Genomic DNA, 12,528 nt, shown 5'->3' on the forward strand with positions numbered 1-12,528 from the left:
TTTTCAGACTGGAGGCCTGTGACCAGTGGAGTGCCCCGAGGATTGGTGCTGGGTCCTCTACTTTTTGTCATTTACATAAATGATTTGGATGTGAGCATAAGAGGTACCGTTAGTAAGTTGCAGATGGCACCAAAATCGGAGATGTAGTGGACAGCGAAGAGGATTACCTCGGATTACAACAGGATCTTGATCAGATGGGCCAATGGGCTGAGAAGTGGCAGATGGATTTTACTTCAGATAAATGTGAGGTGCTGCATTTTGGGAAAGCAAATCTTAGCAGGACTTATACACTTAATGGTAAGGTCCTAGGGAGTGTTGCTGAACAAAGAGACCTTGGAGTGCAGGGTCATAGCTCCTTGAAAGTGGAATAGTGAAGAAGGCTTTTGGGATGCGTTCCTTTATTGGTCAGAGTATTGAGTACAGGAGTTAGGACAATAGACAATAGACAATAGAAAATAGGTGCAGGAGTAGGCCATGCAGCCCTTCGAGCCTGCACCGCCATTCAATATGATCATGGCTGATCATTCCTAATCAGTATCCGCTTACTGCCTTATCTCCATAACCCTTACAAATAATCTCAGAAAAATCACTGAATTACTTTCTTGTTATTTAAAACAAGCTATCATTGAATGGTAAGTTTTACTAACATACCAAAATGTTTATGGATTTAATGGAACCCCAATAATTTCATGTCGGCCAAAGGATAAATAATACAATGAGCCAACTAAGAGAAACGTACATTCAAAAATATACAGGAAGTAACACAAAGTAATCTGAACTAGAATACAATTGGTCATAATTTTCTATAGCAGGCCACTCGACAAATTCCATCATTAGTTAGGTTTTGGATTTATTGCCTGGCGAATTAAAAACATAAGAAATAGGAGCAGGCAAAGACTGTATGGTCCATAGAGTCTGCTCTGCAATTGAGTATGATCAATACATAAGAAACAAACGAGAGGCAAAAGTAGAAATTGGACTGCTCCAAATTGATGTAGGAAGGCTAGTGATTGGCCATAAGAAAATATCTTTGAGAGCTCTATCCAACTCTTTCTTAAATGAATCCAGAGACTGGGCCTCCACTGCCCTCTGGGACAGAACATTCCACACAGCCACCACTCTTTTGGTGAAGAAGTTTCTCCTCATCTCTGTCCTAAATGGTCTACCCTGTATTTTTAAGCTGTGTCCTCTGGTTCGGCACTCACCCATCAGCGGAAACATGTTTCCTGCTGCCAGAGTGTCCAATCCTTTCATAATCTTATACGTCTCAATCAGATCCCCTCTCAGTCTACTAAACTCAAGGGTATACAAGCCCAGTCGCTTCAGTCTTTCAGTGTAAGGTAATCCCTCCATTCCAGGAATTGACCTCGTGAACCTACGCTGCACTCCCTCAATAGCCAGAATGTCTTTCCTCAAATTTGGCGACCAGAACTGCACACAGTACTCCAGGTGTGGTCTCACTAGGGCCCTGTATAGCTGTAGAAGCACCTCTTTGCTTCTATACTCAATCCCTCTTGTTATGAAGGCCAGCATGCTATTAGCCTTCTTCACGACCTGCTGTACCTGCATGCTTGCCTTCATTGACTGGTGTACAAGAACACCCAGATCTCTCTGCACTGCCCCTTTACCTAAATTAATTCCATTGAGGTAGTAATCTGCCTTTCTGTTCTTGCCACCAAAGTGGATAACCACACATTTATCCACATTAAACTGCATCTGCCATGCATCTGCCCACTCACCTAACTTGTCCAGGTCACCCTGTAATCTCCTAACATCCTAATCACATTTCACCCTGCCACCCAGCTTTGTATCATCAGCAAATTTGCTAATGTTATTGCTGATACCATAGGAGGTCATGTTGTGGCTGTACAGGACATTGGTTAGGCCACTGTTGGAATATTGCATGCAATTCTGGCCTCCTTCCTATTGGAAAGATGTTGTGAAACTTGAAAGGGTTCAGAAAAGATTTACAAGGATGTTGCCTGGGTTGGAGGATTTAGCTATAGGGAGAGGCTGAACAGACTGGGACTGTTTTCCCTGGAGTGTTGGAGACTGAGGGGTGATCTTATAGAGGTTTACAAAATTATGAGGAGCATGGATAGGGTAAATAGGCAAAGTCTTTTCCCTGGGGTCGGGGAGTTCAGAACTAGAGAGCATAGGTTTAGGGTGAGAGGAGAAACATGTAAAAGAGACATAAGGGGCAACGTTTTCACACAGAGGGTGGTACGTGTATGGAATAAGCTGCCAGAGGAAATGGTGGAGGCTGTTACAATTGCAACATTTAAGAGGCATTTGGATGGGTGTATGAATAGGAAGGGTTCGGAGGGATATGGGCCAGGTTCTGGCAGGTGGGACTAGATTGGGTTGGGATATCTGGTCGGCATAGACAGGTTGGACCGAAGGGTCTGTTTCCATACTGTACATCTCTATGACTCTATGATTAATATCCTAACAATTAAGGAGAGTCAAGGGACAGAGTTGAGTATGGTAGCCATTACAAAAGAGAAAGTGTTGAAAAGCTAAAATGTCTAAAAATTGATACATTTCCTGGCCCTGATGGGTTACATCCTAGAGTTCTGAGGGAGTTAGCTGAAGAAATAGCGGAGATGTTTGTTGTGATCTTTCAAAAATCACTGGAGTCAAGGAAAGTTCCGGATGAATGGGAAATCACTGTTGTAACTCTCTAGTTCAGGAAAGGATCAATACAAAAAGTGGAAAATTATAGGTCAATTAGCCTAACCTCAGTTGTAGGTAAAATTCTAGAGTCCATCGTTAAGGATGAGATTTCTAAAATCTTGGATGTGCAGGGTCGGCTTTGAACAAGTCAGCATGGATTTAGTAAGGGGAAGTCATGCCTGACAAACCTGTTAGAATTCTTTGAAGAAGTGACAAGTAGGTTAGATCAGGGAAACCCAGTGGATGTTAGCTACCTAGACTTCCAAAAGACCTTTGATAAGGTGCCTTATAGGAGGCTGCTGAGTAATGTGAGGCCCTATGGTGTTCAAGGTGAGCTACTGGCATGGATTGAGGATTGGCTGTCTGACAGAAGCCAGAGAATTGGGATAAAAGGATCTTTTACGGAATGGTAGCTAGTGATAAGTGGTGCCCTGCAGGGTTCGGTGTTGGGGCTGCAGCTGTTCACTTTATAATATAAATGATTTGGATCAAGGGACTGGGGGAATTCTGGTGAAGTTTGCCAATGCTACAAAGTTAGGCGGACAGGCAGGTAGTTCTGAGGAGATGGGAAAACTGCAGAAAGATTTAGACTGTTTAGGAGAGTGGTCCAAGAAATGGCTGATGAAATTCAACATGAGGAAACGTGAGGTCTTGCACTTTGGAAGTTTTGGGCCAGTTTTGGGCCCCACACCTTAGGAAGGACGTACTGGCACTGGAGCGTGTCCAATGGTACGCTTAGCATACAATAAAAGGCTGAGGATCCTGGGATTGTATTTGTTCGAGTTTAGAAGGTTAAGGGGAGATCTAATAGAAACTTACAAGATAATGCATGGTTTAGAAAGAGTGGATGCTGGGAAAGTTGTTTCCATTAGTGGGGAGACTAGGACCCATGGGTACAGCCTTAGAACTAGAGGGGGTCAATTTAGAATGGAAATGAGGAGATATTTCTTCAGCCAGAGAGTGGTGGGCCTATGGAATTCATTGCCACGGAGCGCAGTGGAGGCCGGGACTTTAAATGTCTTCAAGACAGAGATTGATAAATTCTTAATCTTGCAAGGAATTAAGGGCTATGGGGAGAGTGCAGTAGGTGGCACTGAAATGCTAATCAGCCAACATTGAATGGTGGAGTGGACAGAATGGGTCAAATGGCCTTACTTCCACTCTTGTGTCTTATGGTCTTACGGTGTTATGGCTGATCTTAGTCTTCACGTCCACTTTCCCACCTCTTCTCAGATCCCCTATTCCCTGAGAGCCCAAAAGTTTGTCTACCTTTATCTTAAACATATCCTGCTGGACACACTTTCCTCATTCCTGAAGAAGGGCTTATGCCCGAAACGTCGAATCTCCTGTTCCTTGGCTGCCTGACCTGCTGCGCTTTTCCAGCAACACATTTTCAGCTTAAACATATCCTATCATGATGTATCCAAAGGAGGATTGTTGGACTGTATTCGTAACAGGCTACTATTGGAAAATTAGTATTGCAACTGTCTGCTACTTGTCAGTTAAACATTTCTGTTTCCATACTATCATATAAATCTCAAAATCCTATTGGACTCCTTGTCTTACCCATTGCAGCCTGGAAACAGGAGGAAGAGCTAATTTTGTGTTTGATTAAACCTGTCTCCAATGGGAACCTGACTGAGTCATCAAGTTTCCTGGGATACAGATATTTTCTTGCTTAATGAAAGATAAGGGCGACACAAATGGTTCAGATACCCAATGTGACTCTCACCAAGATAGCTGATGTCCTAAGCGAGTGTGTGAGAGAAATGGCACAGGGAAGGTGGCATCTTGGCACCAATGAGGAAAGGGAAAGGAGGACCAAGGTTGGTATGAGGAAGCAACTTCATCGTGGAGCAGAGGCCTACATTTCTCAGGGCCATCTTCTGCTTAAGTACTTCTCAATAAAATCTACCAGTCCCAAGATCTGCTGAATCCTGACATTCAAGAACATGGCAGAAGTTGGACACAGAGTCAGGATGTCAGGCTCTGGAATGTCATCCCATTTTGCTTTTGTTGGTTGGCAATCCTTTCTAAACTAACAACATGGGAAAATTCTGGCCCATGGCATCTGGGTTTTGGGTGAACATGGCAAACAATCGTGCATCTTGTTGCAAAATCAAGACTGAAAAATTGTGAAATTGACAATGGAGGGACTAAGAAAAGATTGTAAATTTAATGTCAAAACAAGTACAGAAAGAAAAATGAAGCCAGGGAATGAAAGATTGCACCAAAAAAGAGTCAAAGGGTCATACAGCACGGAAACAGACCTTTCCGTCCAACCAGTCCATGCCAACCATGTTTCCAAATTAAATAGTCCCACCTGCCTGAGCTTGGCCCATATCCCTCCAAACATTTCTTATTTATGTACTTGGAAAAAGTCATGGAAAGAAAAAATCAAATCCAAATCTTCCCATTTTAAAATCTGCAACAATTGTAACTTGAAAGACTGAGATTTCATACTTTTGGTTATTCATTTTTAATGTCAGAGTGATGACTAGCAGTATTTCATACATATTACATGGTTAAAGGAGTATTTGGACTGAAATGAACAAGATTTTACTTTCTGTGGCGAGTTTGTTTTTTCGAGAGAGTCATACAGTCATAGAGACATACTGCATGGAAACAGACCCTTCGGTCAATCCCTTCCATGCCGACCAGATATCACAACCCAATCTAGTCCCATCTGCCAGCACCCGGCCCATATCTCTCCAAACCCTTCCTATTCATATATCCATCCAAATGCCTTTTAAATGTTGCAATTGTACTAGCCTCCACCACTTCCTCTGGCAGCTCATTCAATATACATACCACCTTCTGCATGAAAAAGTTGCCCTTTGGATCTCTTTTATATCTTTCCCCTCTCATCCTAAACCTATGACCTCTAGTGTTGGACTCCCCGACCCCAGGTGACATTTTCTATTTATCCTATCCTTGCCCCTCATGATCTTATAAACCTCTTTAAAGTCACCCCTCATCCTCCGATGGTCCAGGGAAAACAGCCCTAGCCTACCCAACCTCTCCCTATTGCTCAAATCTTCCAACCCTGGCAACATCCTTGTAAATCTTATTGAACCCTTTCAAGTTTCATAATATCTTTTGATAGGAAGAAGACCAGAATTCCACACAATATTCCAACAGTGGCCTAACCAATGTCCTGTACAGCCGTAACATGACCTCCCAATCCTGTACTCAATACTCTGACTAATAAAGGAAAGCATACCAAACGCTTTCTTCACTATCCTATCTACCTGCGACTCCACTTTCAATGAGATATGAACCTATACTCCAAGGTCTCTTTGTTCATATGAAGTTGCTTTATTTGTGTATTATCTTTATTCAGATAATACACAAATAAAGCAACTTCACATCATTCAATTAATTCCTATGGCAGGGTGATACTTTTGCAAAGCTAAGAGAGAACATAACAAGTTTTGAATATTTACGGCTTAACCATGCATCTGTCACCTTAAATTGTTGTAGAATTTGTGCATAAATGACAATGAATGCCATTAGGTGCAGCAAATTCTGACCCAATAAATACATGACGACAACTTATTTTAGAAATACTCATAAAAGGGAAATGGCTTTCTGCCATTTCAAACAGGTGGCCAGTTTATCACGAAACTTTTAATGATTCTTAACAGCTGCAATGTCAAGAATTACTATAGAAGATAAAATTGTGCAAGCCTTCCCTAGCAACCACCGAAAAGCCATAAAGTGCTCTGTTGTTGCTTATTAGGAAGGCAGTAGGGCAACAACAAAAGTAATTAATCTTTAGGGGAATTGGAGCTTGGCTGCATAAACCCAGAATGGATATAATAAGATCAGAAAAAACACAGACTACAATAAATAAAATACCCCGTAATATATGCCCACTTAAGGAAACTGGACATAAACTATATTTATTATGGGAGTGAATTTCACATACTCAACAATCATAACTTTCGTATTGATTATATTGAGTACTTGGATGATTTTCATTGAAGATATGTTAGCTGAACAGCAGAATTTCTGTGCAAAATCCCCACATATTTTGAAATTTTTATGTTGGATTAAATTGGGAATGCATTATATTATAATATTGTGTTCTTAAAGTAGACAGGAAGTGACCAATTACATTACCTGAACAAACTGTCTTGCTTGTCATTCTGACTCCTGATTTGTGTTTCTCTTTGAAATTCTGATCTGAAATATGGCCTTGCCTGAGGGATTTCACAGCAATCGAGCACTATGTTGCTTAAGTGTAGACATTCAACATTCAAACAATATCAAGTGGGGAATAATCTTTTCACATATTTTTAAATTTCAAACCTTAACAGTAATCTATTCAAACTGTCTATCACAATAATTATCAATGGTAAACTGATGAACTAATATTGTTTATAGTTTTAATTCAATTTTACACATTGTAGAGTCTATTTTTGACCATATTGTCTTATCCACAGGTGAATATTTGTTGTCATTTGCGGCATGCATTGGCAATGAAGAGATTGTCAGAACTCTTATTAAACACTGTGCTCCATTAGAGGCACAAGATTCCTTAGGTAAGTGTTCCATAATTGCTTCAAGAATTTTGCCTAAATTACCTAAGGAATGTATATTTTATTAGTTATACAGCATGGAAACAGACTTTGGCTCATCACGTCCTGCTGTCTATACATCCCAATCTGGCTTAATCCCATTTGCCAGCATTTGGACCATATCCCTCCAAACCCTTTCTATTTATGTACCCATCCAGATGACTTTTAAATGTTTTAATTGTACCTGCCACTACCACTTCCTCTAGCAAAATGACATCCCAATTCCCAATTTGTCTGACCGAAATGCAACATCTCGCATTTATTTAAATTAAACTCCATCTGGCGCTCCTTGAACAATTGGCCATCTGATCAAGGTCCCATTGTATTCTGAGATAACCTTCTTCACTGTCCACTACACCACCTACAGGTCATTCTGGTATAACATGCATTTCATCTGTGTGACTTGGCTATAAGAAAATTGTGATTGACAAATTGTGGACACTGTTTGAATAACACAAACCTTCTGCTGAATGGGTGTAGCGATTTCCTATAGCAATCTTCTACAGTGTAATTTTGGTGTCATCTGCAAATTTACAAACCATACTTCCAAATTATTTATATAAGGGATGAAAAGCAGTAGACCCAGGACCGATCCTTACAGCACACCACTGGTCACAAGCCTCCAGTCCAAGAAGCAATCCTCTACTACCACCCTCAAGCCAATTTTATATTCAATTGGTTAGTCCCCCCAGATCCCATGTGATCCAACCTTACTAATCAGTCTACAATGCTGAACCTTGTGAAACACTTTGCTGAAGTCCACATTGACAATGTCTACCAAACTGCTTTCAGCAATCTTCTTTGTCATCTCTTCAAAATACTCAATCAAGTTAGTTAGAAATGATTTCCTACACACAAAGCTGCATTGACTATCCCTAATCAGTCCTTGCCTTTCCAAATGAATGTAAATCTTATCCCTCAGAATCACTTCCAATAACTTACCCATTACTAGACAAGGCTCACCGGTCTATGATTCCCATGCTTTTCCTTATAACTTTTGCTTACCTCTAATTGCACACGTTTAGGAAAATCCATTCCTTTCGCTGTTTGATGGTTTAGGCTGAATTTGAGTGTAGCTCAACCAAGAACTGAACATTGCAACTTGTGTTATTAGCAGCCCTGAAATGTTTCACTTCCAACTTTGTAGCATTAACAGCCTCTGTCTCTAGCTAGTCTTTATCTAGTCTGATTGGGAATTATAATTTTCATATGTTTAATATGCAATCCTAAACAAGAGAAAAATATTTCACTATCAATAAAACAATAACATCAGTTTACAACATTAGGAAAATCAATCCCGGTCATGAACAAACTGAGACAGAAATTACAGAAAACTTAGCAGGTCTTCAGGCATTCTGAAAAATAGTCCCAAGCATTAACTCTGCTTTCTTTTCATAGATGCTGAGTTTCTTCCCATCATTTTTTCCATTAGTTTCTATTTTTATTTCTGTTTTCCAGCATTCAAATTTTTAAATTTTTTTTTGCCTGGTAGTTAAGATATTTGTATGCATTTGCTACTGATGGATAGTGGAACACTTATCATGGTGAACTTGTTCTTGGTGCAAAATTACTGAATAGCTTCAGAGAACTTTGCCAGAGGCACAGTCCTCTAAAAGTTTTATTAATAAAGCCTTGGAAATTATGCCTCAGGAGGTGACTAAATTAGGAGCAAGTGAAAACTTTCCAATCATTTTTAAATAAGACACATGAGTGTCCTTAATATCATACTAATAACACTAAAAGATTTGATAATAGGTAATATCTATTAAAACCTAGCCATTGCCTATGTCCACAACAGATATACATTCCTCTAAAGCACAGACACTCAAAAGGAAAGATAAATCAACCATAGTTAACACAAGTTAAAGATTTCATGAGATTAAAGGAAGTGGCTTATAAAGGTGCCAGAAAAAGAAGTAAGTCTGAAGACTGGGAGCAACTGAAATCCTAACAAAGGACAACCAAGAAGCTGATGAGGAAAGGAGGATATAAATACAACCTGTCGAGGAATGTAAAGACAGACAATAAAAGCTTCTTTACATGAGTGAAAAGGAAAAGCTTTACTGGGGTAGAAGTGGGCCCATTTAAGGTAGGGACAAGAGAATTTGTAGCAGAGATAGGACATGATGCAGAATCTAAACAGTTAGTTGGTATCTGTCTTCACAAAAAAGCTCCCAGAAACATTTGGAAACCGAACCACTTACAAAACTGAAAAACTAAAAAAAATTAATATCAATAAATATAAAAGTATAAGGTTAACTGGTTTGAAGATTGATAAACCATAAGACAAGTTATGCTGCATCCTAGGGTATTGAGGAGATGGATAGTGTGATAATGGATGCATTAGTGGTTATCTTTCAAAATTCTATAGATTCCAGAGAGCTTCCTGCAGACTATGAAGTAACAAATGTAACTTTGCTTTTTAAGAAGTGAGGAAAGGGAATCTGAAATACAGACCTATTTGGTTGACATCAGTAGAAGAGGAAATTTTAGAATCCATTATGAAGAAAAAGGTAACTGGACATTTAGAAAATAATGGTAATATTGGGCAGAGTCCCATTGATTTATAAAAACGAAAACATGCTTGCAAACTTGTTGGAGGTTTAGAACATAGATCATTACAGCGCAGTACTGCCTTTTGGCCTTCGATGTTGTGCCGACCTGCGGAACCAATCTGAAACCCATCTTACCTATACTATTCCATTCTCATCTGTATGCCTATCCAATGATCATTTAAATGCCCTTAAAGCTGGCGATACTACTACTGTTTCAGGCAGGGAGTTCCATGCCCCTACTTCTCTCGGAGTAAAGAACCTACCTCTGACATATGTCCTGTATCTATCACCCCTTAATTTAAAGCTATGTCCACTTGTGCTACCCATTGCCATTCAAGGAAATCTGTCTAACCTTCTGATTATCTTATATGTCTCAAATAAGTAATCTCTCAACCTCCTTCTCGCTAATGAAAATAACCTCAAGTTCGTAAGCTTTTCCTCATAAGACCTTCCCTTCATACCAGGCAATATCCTAGTAAGTTTCCTCTAAACCCTTTCCAAAGCTTCCATCCTTCCTACAATACGGTGACCAGAACGGTATGCAATACTCTAAATGTGGCTGCATCAGAACTTTGTACAGCTGCAACATGATCTCTTGGTTCTGAAACTCAATCCCTCTAACAATAAAAACTAACACACCGTTTACCTTCTTAACGATCCTATAAACCTGGGTGGCAACTTTCAAGTATCTATGTACCTGGACACCAAGATTTCTCTGCTCATCTACACTACCAAGAATCTTACCATTAGCCCAGTACTCAGCACTCCTGTTACTCCTTTGAAAATGAATCACCTCATACTTTTCCACTCAGCCCAGCTCTGCAGCTTATCTATGTCTCTCTGTAAGCTACAACATCCATCGTCACTATTCACAACTCTACTGACCTTAGTATCATCCACAAATTTACTTACCCATCCTTCTATGCTCTCATTCAGGTCATTTATAAAAATGACAAACAACAGTGGACGCAAAACAGATCCTTGTGGTACACACTAATAACTGAACTCCAAGATGAATATTTCCCATCAACTACCACCCTCTGTCTTCTTTCATCTAGCCAATTTCTGATCCACACTGCTAAATCACCCTCATTCCCTTGCCTCTGTATTTGTGTAATAGCCAACCGTGGGGAACCTTATCAATGCCTTATTGAAATCTATATACACTACATCAACTATTTTACCCTCATCCACCTGTTTGGTCACCTTCTCAAAGAACTCAATAAGCTTTGTGAGGCACGACCTACCCTTCACAAAACCGTGTTGACGATCCCTAATCAACTTATTCCTTTCTAGATATTATAAATCTTATCTCTTATAACCCTTTCTAACATTTTACCCACAACTGAAGTAAGGCCCACAGGTCTATAATTTCCAGGGTTGTCTCTACTCCCCTTTTTGAAAAAGGGAACAATATTTGCTGTCCAGTCTTCTGACACTATTCCTGTAGACAATAACGACATAAAGACATACAGGCTCGGCAATCTCCTCCCCGGCTTCCCAGAGAATCCTAGGATAAGTCCCATCAGTTCCAGGGTATTTATCTATTTTTACACTTTCCAGAATTGCTAAAACCTCCTCATTATGCACTTCAACCCCATCTAGTCTCATAGCCTGCATCGCAGTATTCTCCTCAACCACATTGTCTTTTTCTAGTGTGAATACTGATGAAAAGTATTCATTTAGTACTTCCCTATCTCCTCTGACTCCACACACAACTTCCCACTAGCATCCTTGATTGGCCCTAATCTTACTCTAGTTATTTTTTTATTCCTGATATACCTATCGAAAGCCTTAGGGTGACTGTATTGCTTGTAGATTGATCAAGATGAATAAGTGAATCTGATAAATGTTGATTTTTGGACAGCTTTTGGTAAGGTTTCTCACAGAATGTTAGAAAATAAAATTAGAGCACATGAAGTTGGAGGAAATAAATAAAGTCACCATAGTCACACCAGCCCGTAGGGCTACTCTCTCATTAGAGGGAGATGACTGGTGGTGGTTTAACCTGAGGGTCACTACACCTAATGTAAGGGGAGAGGTTGAGAAGGAGAATCCTTCATGGTAACCTCAGCCAGTGTGGGAGTTGAATTATGCTGTTGGCATCATACTGCTTGCAAATCAATAGTCCAGCCAACTGAGCTAGGTGATCACTGGGGAAACATGCAAATATGAATTGAGAATTGATTAGTAAGTATAAAACAAAGAGTAGAAATAATCTTATCGTTCTCAGGTTTTCAGCCATTCATAGTGGTGTCCTACAAGGCCAGTTCTAGATCCACAACTGTTCACAACTTGTGCAAGTGTGAGCATATATTGCAATATTTCTAAATTTGCTAATGATACTGAAATGGGTGAGAGTGTAACTTGTAAGGAGGATGCAAGGAGGCTTCAAACAAACTTTGACAGGCCTACATGAATCAACTCAAACATTGCAGTTGGAAAATATCGGCATAGGTATGAGGTTAATCATCTTAGTTGGAAAAATAGAAAGGCAGGATGTTTCCTAAATGGCGAGAGGTTGAGAGGTCGGTGTCCAAAAAGACCTTGATGTTTTTGTTCACGATTCACTGAACATTAAGTATACAGGTCCAGCAAACAATTATGAAGACATTAATCTCAATGAGGTTTGAGAACAAGAGTTGGGATATCTTCCCTCAGTTAAAGAGAACCTTTATAAGATCTCACCTGGAGTACTATGTACAGTTTTGGTC

At 39.9% G+C, this 12,528-nt stretch overlaps 1 protein-coding gene across 1 annotated transcript in view; it reads left to right on the forward strand.

Annotated features, from left to right (window-relative positions):
- LOC132821896 (transient receptor potential cation channel subfamily V member 6-like) overlaps positions 1-12,528 on the forward strand; it is a 54,111-nt gene that overhangs the window by 14,269 nt on the left and 27,314 nt on the right. The window contains exon 6 of the mRNA XM_060834824.1: positions 7,125-7,223. Coding sequence (XP_060690807.1) covers positions 7,125-7,223 — 99 coding nt within the window. The remainder of the gene's footprint in view (positions 1-7,124; positions 7,224-12,528) is intronic.

This window comes from Hemiscyllium ocellatum, chromosome 13 (genome assembly GCF_020745735.1).
Source record: "Hemiscyllium ocellatum isolate sHemOce1 chromosome 13, sHemOce1.pat.X.cur, whole genome shotgun sequence".
In the NCBI taxonomy this organism is placed as follows: domain Eukaryota; kingdom Metazoa; phylum Chordata; class Chondrichthyes; order Orectolobiformes; family Hemiscylliidae; genus Hemiscyllium; species Hemiscyllium ocellatum.